The 21,528-nt window shown below is 40.7% G+C and overlaps 1 protein-coding gene across 4 annotated transcripts in view; it reads left to right on the top strand.

The window, feature by feature from the left end:
* The window catches only part of VRK3 (VRK serine/threonine kinase 3), a 403,485-nt gene extending 382,922 nt beyond the window's left edge, over positions 1-20,563 (top strand). For all 4 annotated transcript variants that reach the window (XM_053699491.1, XM_053699492.1, XM_053699488.1 and 1 more), the window contains 2 exons: positions 16,300-16,443; positions 20,275-20,563. In XM_053699491.1, coding sequence (XP_053555466.1) covers positions 16,300-16,439 — 140 coding nt within the window. In that variant the 3' untranslated portion in view covers positions 16,440-16,443; positions 20,275-20,563. The remainder of the gene's footprint in view (positions 1-16,299; positions 16,444-20,274) is intronic.
* The last annotated feature ends 965 nt before the right edge of the window (positions 20,564-21,528 follow it).

The following is a 21,528-nucleotide window of genomic DNA, read 5'->3' as shown; positions in this document are numbered from 1 at the left end:
TTGACTAAACTAACGGCTAAGAACTCCGGATTCGCCATCCAGGCACGTAGGGCGCTATGGCTTAAATCCTGGTCAGCTGACGTGACTTCAAAGTCTAAGTTACTCAACATTCCTTTCAAGGGGCAGACCTTATTCGGGCCTGGCTTGAAGGAAATCATTGCTGACATTACTGGAGGCAAGGGTCATACCCTTCCTCAGGACAGGGCCAAATCAAAGGCCAAACAGTCTAATTTTCGTGACTTTCGAAATTTCAAGGCAGGAGCAGCATCAACTTCCTTCGCTTCAAAACAAGAGGGAACTGTTGCTCATTCCAGACAGGCCTGGAAACCTTACCAGTCCTGGAACAAGGGCAAGCAGGCCAGAAAACCTGCTGCTGCCCCCAAGACAGCATGAAGGAACGCCCCCTATCCGGAAACGGATCTAGTGGGGGGCAGACTTTCTCTCTTCGCCCAGGCGTGGGCAAGAGATGTTCAGGATCCCTGGGCATTGGAGATCATATCTCAGGGATATCTTCTGGACTTCAAAGCTTCCCCTCCACAAGGGAGATTTCATCTTTCAAGGCTATCTGCAAATCAGATAAAGAAAGAGGCATTCCTACGCTGTGTGCAAGACCTCCTAGTTATGGGAGTGATCCATCCAGTTCCGCGGACGGAACAAGGACAGGGTTTTTATTCAAATCTGTTTGTGGTTCCCAAAAAAGAGGGAACCTTCAGACCAATCTTGGATCTAAAGATCTTAAACAAATTCCTCAGAGTTCCATCATTCAAAATGGAAACTATTCGGACCATCCTACCCATGATCCAAGAGGGTCAGTACATGACCACAGTGGACTTAAAGGATGCCTACCTTCACATACCGATTCACAAAGATCATCATTGGTTCCTAAGGTTTGCCTTTCTAGACAGGCATTACCAATTTGTAGCTCTTCCCTTCTGGTTGGCTACAGCCCCGAGAATTTTTACAAAGGTGCTGGGCTCACTTCTGGCGGTTCTAAGACCGCGAGGCATAGCGGTGGCTCCGTATCTAGACGACATCCTGATACAGGCGTCAAGCTTTCAAATTGCCAAGTCTCATACAGAGATAGTTCTGGCATTTCTGAGGTTGCATGGATGGAAAGTGAACGTGGAAAAGAGTTCTCTATCCCCACTCACAAGAGTCTCCTTCCTAGGGACTCTTATAGATTCTGTAGAGATGAAAATTTACCTCACGGAGTCCAGGTTATCAAAACTTTAAATGCTTGCCGTGTCCTTCATTCCATTCCACGTCCGTCAGTGGCTCAGTGCATGGAAGTAATCGGCTTAATGGTAGCGGTGATGGACATAGTGCCATTTGCGCGCCTGCATCTCAGACCGCTGCAATTATGCATACTAGGTCAGTGGAATGGGGATTACTCAGATTTGTCCCCTCTACTAAATCTGGATCAAGAGACCAGAGATTCTCTTCTCTGGTAGCTCTCTCGGGTCCATCTGTCCAAAGGTATGACCTTTCGCAGGCCAGATTGGACGATTGTAACAACAGATGCCAGCCACTGTCAGGAACCACCTAATTGACATACTGTCACTTTAACTTTCTACATCATGTGATCAGCACATCCTATTTAAGCTTACCTGTGTCCATCAATCATTGCTAGGTAATTTGATACTACTGAGAATCTTCACTCTAGCCTCACTTTGGATCAGCACAGACTGAACTCTGAATCCTCATTAATTGTTCCTGGGATTTCAGCTCTCTAATCCCCTCAGCGGTTCATCATTCTGCCAGCACTATTTGGTAACGTGTTATTTTTTATTTCCTCTCACCACCAACTGCAAGTTCTTTTCTCACACAGTACTGCATCTGTACACATTGGAGTGTGTTACGTCACTCTGCAGAGCGACACAGTGATCTCAAACTCAGACTCAGGACTTCCTGTAGCCACGCAGCCTGTCAGCACTAGCAGCACCAGAGGACAGAATCTATGTACGGTACAGAGTTCATTCAAATAACACATCCTTACATTTTACTGGCATATATAAGACTTTTACTACTTGCTGATGTATTGCTACTTTTGCCTGATATTCAGTTACTTTAAATTGGAGATTGTTTCTCTTTTACTGATTCATACCTATGCTGCACACTTACTCACCACTGCCATCTACTGCTGCTAACTTACAGGAATCTTATTGCTTGCTATTCCATGTAACAAATTGTGTTATACATATATGTACCAGCTTACTCAATGCTACATTTTGCTCAATATTAGGAATTCCATTCTGGGCCTTTGAATTACTTATTTCCCCTTTTGTATTCCATAGCTATAGTTTAGATTTAGTTAGTGTAGGTATGTCCCCTGTGTATAGGTACTAATAAGTACTGTTCCACTACCTTTGACCTATGTTGGTCACCCTCATGTCTATGAGCAAACCAGGGTTTATTCTTGTAATAAAACCCGAAGTGGGGTGTGAGACTGAGCGGTTATTCATATATATATGTATGCATATAAGGGTGTTGTACTGATTCCTCACATATTACCTAGCTATTAAATTGTTCACCCTCTCTACATATATATATTCTCTTTCACAGAAAATGGATGTAGCAGAATTGACTAACCGTGTTGGAACTCTCGCACAAAATATGGATCTCATGATCCAGGGGTTGAGAGAAATGCAAGCAGAAAATCTGGAGCTGCGTAAATTTATACGCGATCAAGCACAGCAAAAACCTGTTACTGCTGAAGCCCCACCTCCTGAGCCTATACCTTGTCCTCCTGACAAATTCTCTGGTGAAAGATCACAATTTCGTGATTTTAAAAACTCTTGCACACTTTACTTCTCCTTAAAACCACGTAGTTACCCGACTGATCGAATAAAAGTTCTCACAGTCATCTCATATTTGAGGGGTGAACCAAAGAGTTGGGCGAATACTTATTATGAGACTGACGATCCAATGCTAGATTCTCTAGAGTCCTTTTTCTCAGCTATGTCTCTTCTATATGAAGACCATGATAAGCAGACAACTGCAGAAACAGCTATTAGGTCCTTGAAACAAGGCCGGCGTCCCGTTGAAGAATATATAGCTGAGTTTAAAAGGTGGGCTCCGGATACTTTGTGGAACACCCCAGCCTTAAAAAAACAATTTCGCATCGGTTTATCCGACTTATTAAAAGATGAACTTGCCCGTATAGACATGCCTGATAACCTTGAGAATTTAATGACTCTCACGATTAATATAGACCGTCGCCTCAGAGAAAGGAAGCATGAAAGGGGCACATCAGACCTATTCCAAAGGAAACCATACAGCTCTAGTTCTATTAGTACTCCTAAAAACCAGGATGAACCTATGGATATAGCTTTTGTTCGTGGGCCTCTTAAGCCAGAGGAAAAGACTAGACGCCGGTTAAACAACTTGTGCCTTTATTGTGCCTCCAAGGACCACACCGTAAAGGAATGCCCAACCCTGCAAAAGTCAAGAAAGGGTAAGCATGAAAGGTTTAATCCTGAGCTTAAGCATAAAAATGTTTCAAATAACACTTCACATTTTAATCATTCTGTTTCTCTGCAGTGGGATCATCAGGTGGTATCCGCGGTAGTGGTGATTGATTCAGGAGCCACAAACAGCTTTATAGATTCCACTTTTGTGCACTTGTATAATATTCCACTAATAAAGAAAACTGTTTCACTCGCAATACGTGTTGTGGATGGGTCTTTAATTAATTCAGGTCCTATATCGCATCACACTCGACCTATACAGTTAACTTTTCCAAATGGTCATACTGAAGTGCGCACCTTTGATGTTATACACTCACCTCTTTTTCCTCTAATCTTGGGTTTTAATTGGCTGAAACAACACCAGCCCACGATAAACTGGCTTCAAGGCACTCTTACCTTTGATTCTCATTTCTGTAGAACTAACTGCATGCCTGAACCTATTCTGTTACAGTCCTCTACACAAATGATCCCAGATTTTAAAGATGTGTTTGACAAAAAACAAGCTCAAGCTTTGCCACCCCATAGGCCATTTGATTGTCCTATTGATCTCATACCCGGTTCAAAGATTCCTGTAGGTCATGTGTACCCTCTCTCACAACCAGAACTCACTCATTTGAAACAATATCTCAATGAAAATTTAGAAAAAGGTTTCATAAGGCCATCTTCCTCACCAGCAGGGGCCGGCATGTTCTTCGTCCGTAATAAGGATGACACCCTTAGACCAATCATTGACTACAGGGAACTCAATAAGTGCACAATAAAAAATCGATATCCTCTCCCTCTCATCCCGGAGTTGATTGAACGTCTCCAGGGTGCCAAAATATACACTTAGCTTGACTTACGCGGTGCATATAACTTGGTCAGGATGAGAGAGGGAGACGAGTGGCTCACAGCGTTCCGCACCCGATATGGCCTTTATGAATATCTAGTAATGCCATTCGGGTTGTGCAATGCACCTGCCACATTTCAGTATTTCATTAATCATCTCTTTAAAGATCTACTTGACATTTGTGTAGTCATTTATTTGGATGATATCCTCATATATTCAGACACCATCGATAACCACATTAATCATGTTAGGACTGTTCTACTCAGACTTAGAAAGAACCAGCTGTTTGCTAAATTGGAGAAATGTATCTTCCATTCCGAGACTATTTCATTCCTAGGCTACCACATTTCCCCTAGAGGTATTAGGATGGAGTCAAACAAAGTAGAGGCCATTACCAACTGGCCCCCACCAGCTTCCAAAAAGGATGTACAGAGATTCCTAGGCTTCTCGAATTTTTACAGAAAGTTCATCAAGGATTTCTCAGCAATAGTGAAGCCTTTAACAGCACTCACAAGAAAATCAACCAAATTCCTCTGGACTCCAGAAGCTGAATGTTCTTTCCACATGCTCAAGAAAAGGTTTGTCACTGCTCCTGTTCTTCAGTTTCCGGATCCCGAGAAGCAGTTTTTTCTCGAAGTGGATGCTTCGGATTATGCACTAGGCGCAATTCTATCCCAAAGACTAACGGAAGAAGAACCTCTGCATCCAGTAGCGTATTATTCTAGGACTATGAATAATGCCGAACTAAACTATTCTATTGGCGAAAAGGAGCTTTTAGCAATCAAGGCAGCTCTTGAATATTGGAGGCATCTTTTGGAAGGCGCAAGCCATCCCACTATTATCTACACAGACCACAGAAACTTGCAGTATTTAAAGACTAATAAAACGTTATCGGCTCGCCAAGTGCGTTGGAGCCTTTTCTTCACACGTTTTAACTTTATTATCACATATCGTCCAGCCTCTAGAAATCAAAAGGCTGATGCTCTCTCCAGATCCTCACCTAGACCGTTCAAGCAGTATGCACAGGAAACTATAATTCCACCCCATAAATTCATTGGGATCACCATGCATCAGGTTGCTTATTTCCGTAAGCACCAGAAGACCGATCCAAGCATACAAAACTTACAGCTACAAAAAGATTCCCATGGACTTTTCCATTCGAAGGGGAAGATATATGTCCCTCAGACTCTCAGAGATACAGTTATGCGTAATGCACATGAAACTCCTCTGTCTGGACACCCAGGTATTCGGAAAATGCTACACCTTATTCAAAGGGATTTCTGGTGGCCTGGCATTGCAAACAGTGTGAAGCATTATGTTCAAACTTGTCCTGTATGTGCTACCTGTAAACCTTCTCATATCAGACCTTATGGCCATCTTCTATCTCTACCTATAGCAGACAGGCCATGGCGGCATATCGCCATGGATTTTATTGTTGATCTTCCTACTTCCTCCAACCATAACACAATTTTAGTTGTGGTCGACCAGTTCTCTAAAATGGCCCACTTTATTCCTATGCTGGGTCTTCCAACTGCATCGGAAACAGCTGAAACTTTCCTAAAAAATGTGGTACGTCTCCATGGACTCCCTGATTCCATAACAACTGACAGGGGGTCCCAATTCACTTCCAAGTTTTGGATTCATCTCTGTAAATGTTTACATATTGACAGACATCTTACTTCGGCATACCATCCCCAGTCAAATGGTCAGACTGAGAGGACTAACCAGACTCTTGAACAATACCTTAGATGTTTTTGCAACTTCCAACAAGATGACTGGTATGCTCTTATTCCGACTGCTGAATTCTCTTTTAACAACACTGTCAATACTTCAACTAGGCTTACCCCTTTTTATGTAAATTATGGCTATCACCCTACTTACCATCTCCTCCACAGGAATGACAACATTTCTCCTATGGTAACGGATTCTATCAATAGCCTTAAACAAACTTTTAAGTTACTACAGGAAACCCTGACATTAGCCCAAGCTAAGCAGAAGCATTACTATGATCTACGGAGATCTCAGCCACCACCGTATAAACCTGGAGATCTAGTTTGGTTATCCACAAAGAACCTCAAACTACAAATTCCTAGCAAGAAATTGGGCAGTCTTTTCATCGGACCTTACAAAATCCTCAGGGTTCTCAACATTAATGCAGTTACTTTGGAACTACCACCTTCTTTTAAAATACATCCCACCTTCCATGTATCCTTGCTTAAACCTCACAATCCTACGAGGCCTCCTGCCACACTGACTACTCTTCCCATGCCTGATCCGGATATTAAAAGCTATGAAGTTGCCGATATTCTTGATTCCCGTATCTACAGACGTGCTCTACAGTATCTTGTTCGTTGGAAGAACTACGGACCTGAGGAAGATTCCTGGGAACCTGTTTCCAACATCTCAGCTCCGAGGTTGGTCTCCCTCTTCCACCGACGTCATCCTGACCGGCCCCGTCCTTGATTTGGAAGGGGACTCTTGAGGGGGGTATACTGTCAGGAACCACCTAATTGACATACTGTCACTTTAACTTTCTACATCATGTGATCAGCACATCCTATTTAAGCTTACCTGTGTCCATCAATCATTGCTAGGTAAATTGATACTACTGAGAATCTTCACTCTAGCCTCACTTTGGATCAGCACAGACTGAACTCTGAATCCTCATTAATTGTTCCTGGGATTTCAGCTCTCTAATCCCCTCAGCGGTTCACCATTCTGCCAGCACTATTTGGTAACGTGTTATTTTTGATTTTCTCTCACCACCAACTGCAAGTTCTTTTCTCACACAGTACTGCATCTGTACACATTGGAGTGTGTTACGTCACTCTGCAGAGCGACACAGTGATCTCAAACTCAGACTCAGGACTTCCTGTAGCCACGCAGCCTGTCAGCACTAGCAGCACCAGAGGACAGAATCTATGTACGGTACAGAGTTCATTCAAATAACACATCCTTACATTTTACTGGCATATATAAGACTTTTACTACTTGCTGATGTATTGCTACTTTTGCCTGATATTCAGTTACTTTAAATTGGAGATTGTTTCTCTTTTACTGATTCATACCTATGCTGCACACTTACTCACCACTGCCATCTACTGCTGCTAACTTACAGGAATCTTATTGCTTGCTATTCCATTTAACAAATTGTGTTATACATATATGTACCAGCTTACTCAATGCTACATTTTGCTCAATATTAGGAATTCCATTCTGGGCCTTTGAATTACTTATTTCCCCTTTTGTATTCCATAGCTATAGTTTAGATTTAGTTAGTGTAGGTATGTCCCCTGTGTATAGGTACTAATAAGTACTGTTCCACTACCTTTGACCTATGTTGGTCACCCTCATGTCTATGAGCAAACCAGGGTTTATTCTTGTAATAAAACCCGAAGTGGGGTGTGAGACTGAGCGGTTATTCATATATATATGTGTGCATATAAGGGTGTTGTACTGATTCCTCACAGCCTTCTTGGTTGGGGCGCAGTCTGGAACTCCCTGAAGGCTCAGGGATCGTGGACTCAGGAGGAGAAACTCCTCCCAATAAATATTCTGGAGTTAAGAGCAGTATACAATGCTCTTCTAGCTTGGCCTCAGTTAGCAACCCTAAGGTTCATCAGATTTCAGTCGGACAACATCACGACTGTGGCTTACATCAACCATCAAGGGGGAACCAGGAGTTCCCTAGCGATGTTAGATCCACATCCCAGGCGTAGAGAACTGGGAGGCGGATTTTCTAAGTTGTCAGACTTTTCATCCGGGGGAGTGGGAACTCCATCCGGAGGTGTTTGCTCAACTGATCCATCGTTGGGGCAAACCAGAACTGGATCTCATGGCGTCTCGCCAGAACGCCAAGCTTCCTTGTTACGGATCCAGGTCCAGGGACCCGGGAGCGACGCTGATAGATGCTCTAGCAGCTCCTTGGTTCTTCAACCTGGCTTATGTGTTTCCACCGTTTCCTCTGCTCCCTCGACTGATTGCCAAAATCAAGCAGGAGAGAGCATTGGTGATTCTGATAGCGCCTGCGTGGCCACGCAGGACCTGGTATGCAGACCTAGTGGACATGTCATCCTTTCCACCATGGACTCTGCCCCTAAGGCAGGACCTTCTAATACAAGGTCCTTTCAATCATCCAAATCTAATTTCTCTGAGACTGACTGCATGGAGATTGAACGCTTGATTCTATCAAGGCGTGGCTTCTCCGAGTCAGTCATTGATACCTTAATACAGGCACGAAAGCCTGTCACCAGGAAAATCTACCATAAGATATGGCGTAAATATCTTTATTGGTGTGAATCCAAGAATTACTCATGGAGTAAGGTTAGGATTCCTAGGATATTGTCTTTTCTCCAAGAGGGTTTGGACAAAGGATTATCAGCTAGTTCTTTAAAAGGACAGATTTCTGCTCTGTCTATTCTTTTGCACAAGCGTCTGGCAGAGGTTCCAGACATCCAGGCATTTTGTCAGGCTTTGGTTAGGATTAAGCCTGTGTTTAAAACTGTTGCTCCCCCGTGGAGCTTAAACTTGATTCTTAAAGTTCTTCAAGGAGTTCCGTTTGAACCCCTTCATTCCATTGATATTAAACTTTTATTTTGGAAAGTTCTGTTTTTGATGTCTATTTCCTCGGCTCGAAGATTCTCTGAGCTATCTGCCTTACAATGTGATTCTCCTTATCTGATTTTTCATGCAGATAAGGTAGTTCTGCGTACCAAACCTGGGTTTTTACCTAAGGTGGTTTCTAACAAGAATATCAATCAAGAGATTGTTGTTCCATCATTGTGTCCTAATCCTTCTTCAAAGAAGGAACGTCTTTTACATAATCTGGACGTAGTCCGTGCCTTGAAGTTTTACTTACAAGCTACTAAAGATTTTCACCAAACATCTTCCCTGTTTGCCGTTTACTCTGAACAGAGGAGAGGTCAAAAAGCTTCGGCAACCTCTCTTTCCTTTTGGCTTCGGAGCATAATTCGCTTAGCCTATGAGACTGCTGGACAGCAGCCCCCTGAAAAGATTACAGCTCATTCTACTAGAGCTGTGGCTTCCACCTGGGCCTTTAAAAATGAGGCCTCTGTTGAACAGATTTGCAAGGCTGCGACTTGGTCTTCGCTTCACACCTTTTCAAAATTTTACAAATTTGATACTTTTGCTTCTTCGGAGGCTGTTTTTGGGAGAAAGGTTCTTCAGACAGTGGTTCCTTCCGTTTAATCCTGCCTTGTCCCTCCCATCATCCGTGTACTTTAGCTTTGGTATTGGTATCCCATAAGTAATGGATGATCCGTGGGCTGGATACACTTAACAAGAGAAAACATAATTTATGCTTACCTGATAAATTTATTTCTCTTGTAGTGTATCCAGTCCACGGCCCGCCCTGTCTTTTTAAGGCAGGTCTAAATTTTAATTAAACTACAGTCACCACTGCACCCTATGGTTTCTCCATTCTCGTCTTGTTTCGGTCGAATGACTGGATATGGCAGTGAGGGGAGGAGCTATATAGCAGCTCTGCTGTGGGTGATCCTCTTGCAACTTCCTGTTGGGAAGGAGAATATCCCATAAGTAATGGATGATCCGTGGACTGGATACACTACAAGAGAAATAAATTTATCAGGTAAGCATAAATTATGTTTTTCACATTATTTCAGTCTCATTTTTCATTGCTTCTGGTTGCTAGAGGCTTGTTCATTGGCATTTTTCCCCATTCCTGAAACTGTCATTTAAGGAATTTGATAATTTTGCTTTATATGTTGTTTTTTCTATTACATATTGCAAGATGTCTCAACTTGACCCTGGATCAGAATCTACTTCTGGAAAGACGCTGCCTGATGCTGGTTCTACCAAAGTAAAGTGCATTTGTTGTAAACTTGTGGTAACTGTTCCTCCGGCTGTAGTTTGTGATGAATGTCATGATAAACTTGCTAATGCAGATAGTATTTCCATTAGTAATAATCCATTACCTGTTGTTGTTCCCTCAACATCTAATGCTCAGGATGTTCCTGTTAATGTAAAAGAATTTGTTTCTAAATCTATTAGGAAGGCTCTGTCTGTTATTCCTCCTTCCAGTAAACGTAAACGGTCTTTTAAAACTTCTCATATTTCAGATGAATTTTTAAGTGACCATCATCATTCTGACTTGTCTGTTTCTGATGAGGATCTATCTGGTTCAGAAGATTCTGTCTCAGATATTGACACTGATAAATCTTCATATTTATTTAAAATGGAATTTATTCGTTCTTTACTTAAAGAAGTGTTAATCGCATTAGATATGGAGGAGTCTAGTCCTCTTGATACTAAATCTACTAAGCGTTTAAATTCGGTTTTCAAACCTCATATGGTTATTCCAGAAGTTTTTCCTGTCCCTTATGCTATTTCTGAAGTAATTTCTAGGGAATGGAATAATCTGGGTACTTCATTTACCCCTTCTCAAAGGTTTAAAAAATTGTACCCTGTGCCATCTGATAGATTAGAGTTTTGGGACAAAATCCCTAAAGTTGATGGGGCTATCTCTACTCTTGCTAAACGTACTACTATTCCTACGGCGGATAGTACTTCCTTTAAGGATCCTTTAGATAGGAAACTTGAATCCTTTCTAAGGAGAGCTTATTTATGTTCAGGTAATCTTCTTAGACCTGCTATTTCTTTGGCTGATGTTGCTGCTGCTTCCACTTTCTGGTTGGAGGCTTTAGCGCAACAAGTGTCAGACCATAATACTCATAGCATTGTTAAACTTCTTCAACATGCTAATAACTTTATTTGTGATGCCATCTTTGATATCATTAGAATTGATGTCAGGTATATGTCTTTAGCTATTTTAGCTAGAAGAGCTTTATGGCTTAAAACTTGGAATGCAGATATGACTTCTAAGTCAACTTTGCTTTCTCTTTCTTTCCAAGGTAATAAATTATTTGGTTCTCAGTTGGATTCTATTATTTCAACTGTTACTGGGGGGAAAGGAACTTTTTTGCCTCAGGACAAAAAATCTAAGGGTAAATACAGGGCTGCTAATCGTTTTCGTTCCTTTTGTCAGAATAAGGAACAGAAGCCTGACCCTTCCTCTAAAGCAGCGGTTCCCAACCTGGGGTACGTGTACCCCTGGGGGTACTTGGCAGGCCGGTTGGGGGTACGCAAAAATATTGTTAGTAATGGCGGAAGATGCGGGGAGAGGGTCGGGGGGGGCACTCTCAATGGGTCATCAACTAATAAGCATTATGGAACTGTGGAAGGAAGGAGCATTTACCCGGAAAGTGACAAATGAAGTCCTGGCCTGGCATATAGGCAGATGGGAGCCCCTGCACCTGAAATATGTGGACCGGGTGTGGATGACTCCGGTCCACATATTAATGATCACCCTGTGTCACCAGACAGCTTAGCCTCCTGCTCCACCCCCCTCTGTCCCATGCACACAATTTTGACTGCAAGTGCTCAAATAGAAGCGGCACTGCAGCAGCATAGCTACGTGGACACGTGTGATAGAGCCGTTGAGATTGTGAGTCACACAGGCGAGGCAGGTCTAAGTCAGTGCCGGTAAGTAAAGTACTGCTTCTAGTGCTTGCTTGATTCAGATTGCTTCATTTCTAACTAAAAACGTTCATAGTGGCTGGGTGGTTAATATCGATCTGATCTCACAAATTTAAATATTTATTTTTATGATCATTACACTTTGACTCCCCCCCAGGGCCTTGTTTAGGAGCAAACAGGCAGCTGCCAGGGGCACCAGCCACACAGCAGGACTCCTGAGAATAAGATCTGAGCTTTAATCTTATTGATACACAGTCGTATGCAATTCAGGTATAGCTTACCTCCCCTATAAAAAAGTGCTTCCTTTATTTTGACGGATGGGTGGGGGTAATGAAGAGAGGGGGTACTGATAAATGAAAAGCCTAATCAAGGGGTACAGGAACGGTTTCCGTTTGGAAACCTTCTCCAGTCTGGAATAAATCCAAGCCTTTTAGAAAGTCAAAGCCAGCTCCCAAGTCCACATGAAGGTGCGGCCCTCATTCCAGCACAGCTGGTAGGGGGCAGGTTACGATTTTTCAAAGATATTTGGATCAATTCGATTCACAGTCTTTGGATTCAGAACATTGTTTCACAAGGGTACAGAATAGGTTTCAAGGTAAGGCCGCCTGCGAGAAGATTTTTTCTCTCTCGCATTCCAATAAACCCAGTGAAGGCTCAGGCGTTTCCGAAATGTGTTTCAGATCTAGAGTTCGCTGGGGTAATTATGCCAGTTCCAGTTCTGGAACGGGGTCTGGGGTTTTACTCGAATCTATTCATTGTACCAAAGAAGGAGAATTCCTTCAGACCAGTTCTGGATCTAAAAATATTGAATCGTTATGTAACGATACCAACATTCAAAATGGTAACTATAAGGACTATTCTGCCTTTTGTTCAGCAAGGGCATTATATGTCCACAATAGATTTACAGGATGCATACCTTCATATTCCAAATCATCCAGCTCATTATCAGTTTCTAAGATTCTCTTTTCTAGACAAGCATTACCAGTTTGTGGCCCTTCCGTTTGGCCTAGCAACAGCTCCAAGGATCTTTTCAAAGGTTCTCAGTGCCCTTCTCTTTGTAATCAGAGAACAGGGTATTGCTGTATTTCCTTATTTGGACGATATCTTGGTACTTGCTCAGTCTTCACATTCTGCAGAATCTCATACGAATCAACTTGTGTCGTTTCTTCAAAGACATGGTTGGAGGATCAATTTACCAAAGAGTTTGTTGATTCCTCAGACAAAGGTAACCTTTTTGGGTTTTCAAATAGATTCAGTGTCCATGACCTTGTCTCTAACAGAAAAGAAACGTCTGAAATTTGTTTCAGCCTGTCGAAACCTTCAGTCTCAATCATTCCCTTTGGTAGCTTTGTGCATGGAAATTCTAGGTCTCATGACTGCTGCATCGGACGCGATCCCCTTTGCTCGTTTTCACATGCGACCTCTTCAGCTTTGTATGCTGAACCAGTGGTGCAGGGATAATACAAAGATATCACAATTAATATCCTTAAATCCCAATGTACGACACTCTCTGACGTGGTGGATAGATCACCATCGTTTTGTCCAAGGGGCTTCTTTTGTTCGTCCAACCTGGACTGTGATCTCAACAGATGCGAGTCTGTCAGGTTGGGGAGCTGTATGGGGATCTCTGACAGCGCATGGGGTTTGGGAATCTCAGGAGGCAAGATTACCAATCAACATTTTGGAACTCCGTGCGATTTTCAGAGCTCTTCAGTTCTGGCCTCTTCTGAAGAGAGAATCGTTTATTTGTTTTCAGACAGACAATGTCACAACCGTGGCATATGTCAATCATCAAGGTGGGACTCACAGTCCTCAGGCTATGAAAGAAGTATCTCGGATACTTGTATGGGCGGAATACAGCTCCTGTCTAATCTCTGCGGTTCACATCCCAGGTGTAGACAATTGGGAAGCGGATTATCTCAGTCGCCAGACGTTACATCCGGGCGAATGGTCCCTTCACCCAGAGGTTTTTCTTCAGATTGTTCAAATCTGGGGACTTCCAGAAATAGATCTGATGGCCTCTCATCTAAACAAGAAACTTCCCAGGTATCTGTCCAGATCCAGGGATCCTCAGGCGGAGGCAGTGGACGCGTTGTCGCTTCCTTGGAATTATCATCCTGCCTATATCTTTCCGCCACTAGTTCTTCTTCCAAAAGTGATTTCCAAAATTCTAATGGAACGTTCGTTTGTACTGCTGGTGGCTCCAACAGGTTTTGGTATGCGGATCTCATTCGGATGGCCAGTTGCCAACCTTGGACTCTTCCGTTAAGACTAGACCTTCTATCTCAAGGCCCTTTTTTCCATCAGGATCTCAAATCATTAAATTTGAAGGTATGGAAACGCTTGATTTTTAGTCATAGAGTTTTCTCTGACTCAGTAATTAATACTATGTTACAGGCTCGTAAATCTGTGTCTACGGAGATTTATTATCGAGTCTGGAACACTTACATTTCTTGGTGTTCTTCTCATAAATTCTCCTGGCATTCTTTTAGAATTCCTAGAATTTTACAGTTTCTTCAGGATGGTTTGGATAAAGGTTTGTCTGCAAGTTCCTTGAAAGGACAAATCTCTGCTCTTTCTGTTCTTTTTCACAGAAAGATTGCTAATCTTCCTGATATTCATTGTTTTGTACAGGCTTTGGTTCATATCAAACCTGTCATTAAGTCAATCTCTCCTCCTTGGAGTCTTAATTTGGTTCTGAGGGCTTTACAAGCTCCTCCGTTTGAACCTATGCATTCTCTGGATATTAAATTACTTTCTTGGAAAGTTCTGTTCCTTTTGGCCATCTCTTCTGCTAGAAGAGTTTCTGAGTTATCTGCTCTTTCTTGTGAATCTCCTTTTCTGATTTATCATCAGGATAAGGCGGTGTTGCGGACTTCATTTAAATTTTTACCTAAGGTTGTGAATTCTAACAACATTAGTAGAGAAATTGTTGTTCCTTCATTGTGTCCTAATCCTAAGAATTCTCTGGAGAAATCTTTACATTCTTTGGATGTAGTAAGAGCTTTAAAATATTATGTTGAAGCTACTAAAGATTTTAGAAAGACTTCTAGTCTATTTGTTATCTTTTCTGGTTCCAGAAAAGGTCAGAAGGCCTCGGCCATTTCTTTGACGTCTTGGTTAAAGTCTTTGATTCATCATGCTTATGTAGAGTCGGGTAAATCCCCGCCTCAAAGAATTACGGCTCATTCTACTAGGTCAGTTTCTACTTCCTGGGCGTTTAGGAATGAAGCTTCTGTTGATCAGATTTGCAAAGCAGCAACTTGGTCTTCTTTGCATACTTTTACTAAATTCTACCATTTTGATTTTTTCTCTTCTTCTGAAGCAGTTTTTGGTAGAAAAGTACTTAAGGCAGCTGCTTCAGTTTGATTCTTCTGCTTATAATTTCAGTTTTTTTCATTATTAAGATTAAAACTTTAGTTTTGGGTTGTGGATTATTATTTTTCAGCGGAATTGGCTGTCTTTATTTTATCCCTCCCTCTCTAGTGACTCTTGCGTGGAAGTTCCACATCTTGGGTATTTATTATCCCATACGTCACTAGCTCATGGACTCTTGCTAATTACATGAAAGAAAACATAATTTATGTAAGAACTTACCTGATAAATTCATTTCTTTCATATTAGCAAGAGTCCATGAGGCCCACCCTTTTTTGTGGTGGTTATGATTTTTTTGTATAAAGCACAATTATTCCAATTCCTTATTTTGATGCTTTCGCTCCTTTCTTATGACCCCACTTCTTGGCTATTCGTTAAACTGAATTGTGGGTGTGGTGAGGGGTGTATTTATAGGCATTTTGAGGTTTGGGAAACTTTGCCCCTCCTGGTAGGAATGTATATCACATACGTCACTAGCTCATGGACTCTTGCTAATATGAAAGAAATGAATTTATCAGGTAAGTTCTTACATAAATTATGTTTTTCTGCTAATTAAATACTATAAAGATTATACTAAACTATCTAACCTCAGACAATATGTCCTGAATACTGGTATGTACAGATTTAGTTGAAAATGCATGCACACTTGTCCTGTTGTATACTGCTATTTGTGTACAGTCTGTACAATTTGTACTGTTTCTATACACATGAAACAGCCTATTAACCACTGGGATCAGTAAACTCAGTGTCCATTGGTAGACAGAATTAAATTTGATGTATTTATAGTAAATATTTTATTGACAGGTGTGGCTTTTATATCGTATGTAAGTACCAGCTCATGGGCACATTTGGCCCTCAGGAGCTTTTTTATGTGCATCCCAATATCTTCCTTGTAACTACACAAACACATGCATTACCTCTATACATATTCTTCTCTTAAGCCACGCTCTCCCAAATACCCTACAGATTCAAATACATTTTCTATGTGGCCCATTGTCACTGCTTGTTCATAATTGATTTGAATTTCTTTATATTGTTTGGCACAAAGAGGAAGTTGACCTAGATGTTAAATATTGGTGATCACAAGAGATTTCTCTGTAACATACTTTTCAGAGGTCTTGAAAACATATCTAGAACAAGTGATGTGTCTGAACTATGAGGAGAAGCCGGACTACAAGAAGCTCAGTGAAATCCTTTCTGCTGCTCTGCACAAGACTGACACAGATCCGTATGATGCAGTTGATGATCTTTAGAAAGGTACAGAAGAGTTTACAAGAAATGTGAACAACTTAATCTATTCATTGTATTTCCAAGCTTGATACTTTAATATGATTATATGGACATATAGGAGCAATAATAAAATGTTCTAATATGATATAGCATTACATTATTTCTCTGTTACCTGAATAGAAGTAGGTATGCAACCCTTCTTACCTGCAAAGGAGTCAAGTGCATAGTTAAAGTCAGCTCCTGACCTATAATGTACTGCTGTCCCATAGCTAACCATTGATAAGTGTCCGACTCAAGGCCAGGAAAGTATTGATGGCCTAGAGATTACTTTAACTGTGTGTTAAGCTCCTTTGCAGGTTCATTAACCTGTAAGGTGCATTCTGTGAGTGCTTTCTTTATGCTTGTTGTTGTTTTTTTTTTTTGTTTTTTTTTTGTTGCTGTTCTTTAATTTGCAATGAAAAATAGCGCAAATTAGCCCACTTGAAGCTTCTTGTCCTGATATTCCTCTTTTAATGATTTTTCTTTCAGACTTTATTATATCACTTCTTCTATCATGCCAACAATTCCCGTAGCTTCCAAAATGTTTTAATCATTGTGCATGTGCAGGTGTGTACATGCCCAGTATATGATGGAAGGCTTGCATATAATGCCATGTCCATAGCATGAGCCGCACATGACTGGGCAGTCTCACAGCAATGAGAATGGATATATAGATATTATATTAGTGCAGGTTTCGGGTCCATCTATCTATCCTCAAAATCATTGTACTTATCATCATGTATATTATTACATTTGCTTATTACTGAGTTACATTTGGGGGGCCAAAAAATGTTTGCACCAGGTTGAACCAGGTCTGTTCAGTAGATCCACAACTGTAATAAAGCTTATATTAATGAAGTAGAATTTTTTTTTTTTTAAAAAGGTCTTAGCTTTTGATGTCCACGTACATTTATACAGGTTATGTAACCTTTTCTTCCCATTTTATTTTCTTTAAAGGGACAGTAAACTCATAGATTTTATCAACAATGAACCACAGCATTCCAAATAAAATGTTTTAAAAACCATTTAACAGTATCATTTTATTAGTACCTTTTCCACTGTTTTGCAAATCAGGAGTTCAGATATACCTCTCGAAAAGCCTGGTGAAATTCATATTTCTAGTCTCCTTTGCTTTGGCCAGCGATTGACAGATGTGCTGTAAATGAGCTTGTGCTCTGAGCTAACCAATCACTGTATAGAATAATGCAGGCTCAGGTAATGTTCACCCTACTTTAGTAAGATATGGAGATAAGAAAACGTATATATGTAACATTATAATATAATGGGGACAATTTACCTAATGTAGCATAGACAACATAGCAAAATACATAGGCCTAGATTTAGAGTTGGGCGGTAGCCGTCAAAACCAGCGTTAGAGGCTCCTAACGCTGGTTTTTACCGCCCTCTGGTATTTGGAGCCAGTCATTAAAGGGTCTAACGCTCACTTTCCAGCCGCGACTTTTCCATACCGCAGATCCCCTTACGTCAATTGCGTATCCTATCTTTTCAATGGGATCTTTCTAATGCTGGTATTTAGAGTTGTGGCTGAAGTGAGCGTTAGAAATCTAACGACAAAACTCCAGCCGCAGAAAAAAGTCAGTAGTTAAGAGCTTTCTGGGCTAACGCCGGTTTATAAAGCTCTTAACTACTGTGCTCTAAAGTACACTAACACCCATAAACTACCTATGTACCCCTAAACCGAGGTCCCCCCACATCGCCGCCACTATGTTTAAATTTTTTAACCCCTAATCTGCCGCTCCGTACACCGCGGCCACCTACGTTATCCCTATGTACCCCTAATCTGCTGCCCCTAACACTGCCGACCCCTATATTAAATTTATTAACCCCTAATCTGCCCCCCACAACGTCGCCGCCAGCTACCTACAATAATTAACCCCTAATCTGCCGACCGTTGCTCACCGCTAGTATAATAAATGTATTAACCCCTAACCCGCCTCACTCCCGCCTCAATAACCCTATAATAAATAGTATTAACCCCTAATCTGTCCTCCCTAACATCGCCGACAGCTAACTTCAAGTATTAACCCCTAATCTGCCGATCGGAGCTCACCGCTACTCTAATAAATTGTTTAACCCCTAAAGCTAAGTCTAACACTAACACCCCCCTTAGTTAAATATAATTTTTATCTAACGAAATAAATTAAGTCTTATTAAATAAATTATTCCTATTTAAATCTAAATACTTACCTGTAAAATAAACCCTAATATAGCTACAATATAAATTATAATTATATCTTAGCTATTTTAGGATTAATTTTTATTTTACAGGCAACTTTGTAATTATTTTAACCAGGTACAATAGCTATTAAATAGTTAAGAACTATTTAATAGCTACCTAGTTACAATAATTACAAAATTACCTGTAAAATAAATCCTAACCTAAGTTACAATTAAACCTAACACTACACTATCAATAAATAAATTAAATAAACTACCTACAATTATCTACAATTAAACCTAACACTACACTATCAATAAATAAATTAAATACAATTCCTACAAATAAATACAATGAAATAAACTAACTAAAGTACAAAAAATAAAAAAGAACTAAGTTACAAAAAATAAAAAAATATTTACAAACATTAGAAAAAAATTACAACCATTTTAAACTAATTACACCTACTCTAAGCCCCCTAATAAAATAACAAAGACCCCCAAAATAAAAAAATGCCCTACCCTATTCTAAATTACAAAAGTTCAAAGCTCTTTTACCTTACCAGCCCTTAAAAGGGCCCTTTGCGGGGCATGCCCCAAAGAATTCAGCTCTTTTGCCTGTAAAAAAAAACATACAATACCCCCCCCCCCCAACATTACAACCCACCACCCACATACCCCTAATCTAACCCAAACCCCCCTTAAATAAACCTAACACTAAGCCCCTGAAGATCTTCCTACCTTGTCTTCACCATGCCAGGTATCACCGATCGTTCCAGGCTCCGAAATCTTCATCCAAGCCCAAGCGGGGGCTAGGTATCCATCATCCGACGGCTGAAGAAGTCCAGAAGAGGCTCCAAAGTCTTCATCCTATCCGGGAAGAAGAGTAGATCCTGACCGGCAACCATCTTCTTCCAAGCGGCATCTTCTATCTTCATCCAATGAGGACCGGCTCCATCTTGAAGACCTCCACCGCGGACCCATCTTCTTCTTCCGACGACTTCCCGACGAATGACGGTTCCTTTAAGGGACGTCATCCAAGATGGCGTCCCTCGAATTCCGATTGGCTGATAGGATTCTATCAGCCAATCGGAATTAAGGTAGGAAAATTCTGATTGGCTGATAGAATCAGCCAATCAGAATCAAGTTCAATCCGATTGGCTGATCCGATCAGCCAATCAGATTGAGCTCGCATTCTATTGGCTGTTCCGATCAGCCAATAGAATGTGAGCTCAATCTGATTGGCTGATCGGATCAGCCAATCGGATTGAACTTGATTCTGATTGGCTTTTTGGAGCCTAACCAATTTACTTCTATTATCTAATTTATTTTGTTGTCTTTGTATTCTTTGTTTAAAAAGGATACCTTGGTAGCTGCACATATATGCCTCATGTGATTGACTCACAGTAGTGCATTGTTGCTTTTTTTATAAAGGATATCAAGAGAATGAAGCAAATTAGGTAATTAAAGTAAATTGAAAAGTTGTTTAAGATTGAATACTCTGAATCTGAATCAAGAAAGAAAAATTTGAGGTTTCATGTCCCTTTTAAATAATTCATAATGTATAAGGTTACGTTTTGTGTGTTTTACAGAATTTTACTACACTGGTTCTAAAAGTTTTTGTTTTTGTTTTTTTTGCAGATATTGAAGCTGCTCTTGGTAAAGCTTGTTTTTTATTTCAGACAAGAACAATCTCCCTTTTTCAGCGAACAGCTTTTACTACTGAAATTTTATCACTTGTTCTTATAATTTACTATGTTTTTAAATGTTTTACTGCAAATTGAGCCATTGTATTAAGGGTTTAATTACTCTATCAGCCATAACAACCATGTGTCCTGCATGATATGGTTTACAGTTATTAAATTGTCTGTTGTCGCTTTGACATATTATGAATTTACTAGAATAACTGTGAATAAAGTTTTGAAATTAATGTCAGTATGTTTTTGTCTGTTTCATCCCCCTATGTTGTACAATATTAATCAACATTCTAAGCTACCAATATATATTTCCTTATTGGATAAAAAATGGATTAACGATTGCTTCCCAATTTCCAACGGTACGAGACAGGGTTGCCCCCTGTCGCCTCTCCTCTTAGCGATGGCAACAGAATCCCTTGCCCATGCAATTAGATCAGACAACAAAATTACTGACAATTCCTTTAATTACTCACATCACAAAAGGGCACTCTTTGCAGATGACATCACACTGCTACTTACTGCCCCATCGACCTCTCTATCACGAGTTTTCAATTTACTTTCCAAGTTTAGTTCTTATAGTCCCTATAAACTTAAAACAAAAGCAAGAAAGCACATCCATGATTCACAGCAGTATAATTTATTATAATAACACACACATACATTAAGATGCACTTACAAGAAATAAAAAGATAAAAGCTTATCTGGTGAAATACTGTATTAAATCCCAGCTCATAGTGTTGGCGAGGTTCAGTTCACTCTTCCTCGTAAGCCGCCTGCAGCCTGGGGATTCCGAAGTACAGAAATGCTGTTCTGTCCCTGATAGGATCGCTGGCTCACCCCCCTTGACTTGTGGGGTAAAACACAGAGTTTCCTTGAACAAACGCCACCGTGCAAGAATTGCCCCTACGCGTTTTGTCTGCCACTTGCAAACTTTATCAAGGGGTCTTGAAAAACTGGTAGCGATACTCACAAACTTAACCTTAACAAAATTGAACTTCTGCATATTGGTCTCCAACAGACAGAATTGGAAAGTCTTATGAAATTATTCCAATGCTCAGATAATTATCTTAGCATTTAGGTGTCTACCTGATCTATACCAGGTCATCAATAGGAATTATGCAGATCGCATACCTGAATTTCGTAAACCTGCTCAACTCCTGGTATAGCTGCGACCAAGATGTCTTTCCCCCCCAAAATC

This window comes from Bombina bombina, chromosome 1, assembly GCF_027579735.1.
Source record: "Bombina bombina isolate aBomBom1 chromosome 1, aBomBom1.pri, whole genome shotgun sequence".
Lineage (NCBI taxonomy): Eukaryota > Metazoa > Chordata > Amphibia > Anura > Bombinatoridae > Bombina > Bombina bombina.
Note: the sequence above shows the minus strand (reverse complement) of the source record. Positions and strands in the feature narration are given on the sequence as shown.